This window comes from Lathyrus oleraceus, chromosome 1, assembly GCF_024323335.1.
Source record: "Lathyrus oleraceus cultivar Zhongwan6 chromosome 1, CAAS_Psat_ZW6_1.0, whole genome shotgun sequence".
Lineage (NCBI taxonomy): Eukaryota > Viridiplantae > Streptophyta > Magnoliopsida > Fabales > Fabaceae > Lathyrus > Lathyrus oleraceus.
Genome location: NC_066579.1, coordinates 454,728,051 through 454,731,720, shown reverse-complemented (window position 1 = coordinate 454,731,720; position 3,670 = coordinate 454,728,051). Strand labels below are relative to the sequence as shown.

The following is a 3,670-nucleotide window of genomic DNA, read 5'->3' as shown; positions in this document are numbered from 1 at the left end:
AAATAAAAAATAATCACTCATAATTTTTTACTTCTAAATATTTTAACTCTTTAATATTTTATTTTAAAATAATAATTTAAATATATTTCATAAAAATTAAATTACTCACCAACAACCACATATGCAAAAGTAAAATTTTCTAAAATAATGAGTAATGCATTGAAGCTAATAATTGTTACAAGTATTATTTTTTTCAACTAAGTTGAGGTAGATACTACCATGTTCAAAATGTATCCATTTTCATCAAGATTAAAGGAGGCACGTCTCTAGGCAAGACCTTGCACAATCACCAACTTTAACCATGGTTTACAACGAAGACTTCTGAATTTAAACACCCAAATCATAGCAAGATGTCGAGAATGAAGACTTATCGACTTAGAAAAACCGTGATGGTATAAGAAAAGACAAGTAAAAGCAACCAAATCCACTAAACTAAAGTGAATTTTTTGCAAACTTTAAGTGTTCTCATTTTCAATTTTGATTTGGTCTAACGGTCCAGAGAAAGTGAGTAATTATGAGATGCCATCTGTCAATGAAATCCATCCTTGTGTAAACCTATTTGGGTTGGATCCAAATGTTTGGCAAAGTTTTGTTTTATTGCATCATAGTATGACAGTACTAATAATATCACCTTCTTCGATACAATGAAAAAATTGGACTTAGATTGAGAAACTTGTTGAAAATAACTGGATGATTGGTTGATCAAAAAGCTAAATATAGAACACCACAGCATCATATATGGAGCAACCATATATGGAACAATATGAGCAAAAAAATGAACAATATTTATTTGTAACTTTATTGTTTTGCTATTATACACTTGATGCAGCACATAGTTTTTTTAATGCATACAGAAAACTGTGAGAGTCTCAGCCTCTCAGCTTGTTGAGAGTTACTGAGTTACATGTAAAATACTTCAGTTGTGAAGTTAACATAAAAGCTAATAACAATAACACAATAAATTAAAAGCTTCTCAGAATAGCATTTGGCTTTTTCTGATTGCGACTATACCAAGACAGAAGAAATTTCCCATTATATGAACTTGATCTCTTCATTGGACTAGGAACACCCTGCAAATATCTTGTTGACCTAAAAGAAAAGCTGCTACTACTACCACCTTTGGATGTGGTTGCTAAATTCTCACTTCCATTAACCTTTGAAACACTATCTTCATCACCATTAGATTCCTTTGACAGAACAGTTGCAACAACATTATTGATACCTACAACAAAAGAATCATCCATAGAAACCGATCTCCTAGGCCGAATACTGCTGCCACTAACCGCATCGACAACTGGTCTTCCGTTTTCACAAACCTCCAATTGCCCTCCTTCCCCTTCTACTCTATTCCTCAACTCAGAATCATGAACCCTATTTTCAAACCCTAAATTGGATTCAGATTCACCACTATTTTCATCAACATTTCTATGTTCCAATGAAGTTGAATGAGAATCAACAACAACAGATTCCAAAGACTCAACCCTCGCAATTGTAGGGTTAGTATTAACAATTGGAGCTCTACACATAGGACAATTAGTATGAGATCTAAGCCAAGTATCAATACAAGGTAAATGAAAAGCATGATGACACTTAGGTAAAAGCCTAAGACTCTCATCTTCTTCAAACTCACTCAAACAAACAGAACATTCAGTTCCTTCAATCAATCCTTCACCTTTCTTATACTTACAAACACTAATTGCATTTATAACAGATTGTTGAAGACCTAGGGTTCGAATATACCAAATTGGATGATCCACAACAGAATCATGTTGTTGTTCATCATCAAAATTCATCACCAGAGCTTGTTGAATCCTTGATGATAATGATGATGAGGATGGTGGTGGCGGTGCTCTTGTCCTTGCCACTGCCCTTAACCTTCGCATCCTTCTTCTTGACCTAAAATTGACATAAATTGCACGGATACAAACAAGGAAGAAAATAAAAGCAAGAATAGAAAGAGTGATGATGAAGTAATTGGCGATTTTGTGCTGGTTTTGATTTGAACTGTAGAATGGAAATTCTTGTTGCGGTGGTGGCGGTGGTGGTGAAGAATAGTGGAAAGGGTTTTGGAGATTGGTTAAACAGATATTGAAGCAAAGAGTGCAATCTTTGTTGGATGAACAATTAGGTAAATATTCATTTACGTGACAAATGGAGTCGCATATTTCTGGGATCAATTTTCTGTGATGCAATCCCATTTTATTATAATGACTTCATTACAATTCTATTCCGATCAAGATGATGATAAAGTGAGTTTTACAACTTTGACTTCTCAGCTTCTGTTGAAGTAGTATTATATAATTAAATCAAGTCTTATATGAATGTTAATTGAGTGTAATATTATTATAAGGGGAAATTATATTATTTTCCCTTGAAATTTATTAAAACAATATTGCCTCCTCATTTAATAATTTTAAAATATGCACTCCAACGCTTACTCAAAAAATATTGACACATTCTTTAATTTTTATAGTGATAATGAAAAACGATAAATATAAATAACATTTACTTATATTTTTTTCTCTCAGTGAGAATTTTCATTGGCATATAAATTTAAGAAATATCTGTGTATCATACCTTCGTGGAACAAGTGTAATATTATAATTCTCTGAAAATAATAAGAAAATAAGAAAATTTTCAGCCTATTCTTTTAGTTATTTTATCTTTGACTTTTAAAACATTGATTTATTGATTTTTATGTGAATGGTTGGTTAGTTGAACTTTACTTTCAAATTAAGATTTTCTTTTCATACTAAACCTCTCATAAATGTTTGAAATTGATAAATACATTTTCTTGAACAATATAGAAAAGTAAATATTATCTATTCACTTTCGCAATTTTATGAAATATTATCTATTTTTGAATTTAAATATATTATAATATTTTATAAGTGTTATCTATTTCTCAATTCAAACATAAACATATGGTAACATTTCAAAAGTGTTGCTTATTTTTGAATTCAAAGATTAATCTTCACTTGAATATTTTCTTGTTATTTTAGAACACACTCAAGATTATTAATTGTTAATAATTTACAACAATTCCCCATTTGTTATAATAATGACGAGACCAATTCCAAAAAAGAAAAATAAAGAATGTTAATACAGTTAAGTATCTTTTGATTTGAACTTAACCTTAGTAAGGATAACGCAAAGTCTAATCAGAATGTTAAGTAGCAATGCTTTGAAATGTTATCCCTTGTGATTAAATTGGTGTTACTTTACACACACTCTTTATTGGTTTTTCGCCCACATCTCTCACCTAGCACTATTTATGGTCATATGATTTTCCTGTTTTTGTGAAGTTTTCATGAGGGAAACTTCAACTCTCACTTTGAGACGACACCATCTCAAAATTCGCATAGGTGAAGTTAATATTGTATTTATTCTCTTGAGATACTTATCCTCGATATAAAACTTCATTAAGAGTTTGAAAAACTCAACCCTCAATATGTAATAATCAACATTGTCACATAATGTTGCACAAGCATCCAATTAAATGACTTGTTGTTACCAATTGAATCTTAGGTTAAGGTTTGTTAACTTCATATTGGGTTGCTGTCGTCGTCAGAACCCTTATTCAAGGAGTTCCAATCTCATACCTCTATTTTGTGATTTTCTTATATTCTCTCCTTTCTTTTATTTTGTGATTTTTTTGTTAATAAAAAAA

The 3,670-nt window shown here is 30.8% G+C and overlaps 1 protein-coding gene across 1 annotated transcript; it reads right to left on the bottom strand.

The window, feature by feature from the left end:
- Nucleotides 1–764: 764 nt before the first annotated feature.
- LOC127084281 (E3 ubiquitin-protein ligase RING1) lies at nt 765–2,307 on the bottom strand. Its single transcript, XM_051024705.1, has one exon. The coding sequence runs from the start codon at nt 2,196–2,198 to the stop codon at nt 963–965; it is 1,236 nt and encodes a 411-aa protein (XP_050880662.1). The 5' UTR covers nt 2,199–2,307; the 3' UTR covers nt 765–962.
- Between the last annotated feature and the right edge of the window lie 1,363 nt (nt 2,308–3,670).

Bases quoted from the DNA above. Each gene is read 5' to 3' on its own strand.
- LOC127084281 (XM_051024705.1), bottom strand. From the start codon at position 2,198: ATGGGATTGCATCACAGAAAATTGATCCCAGAAATATGCGACTCCATT.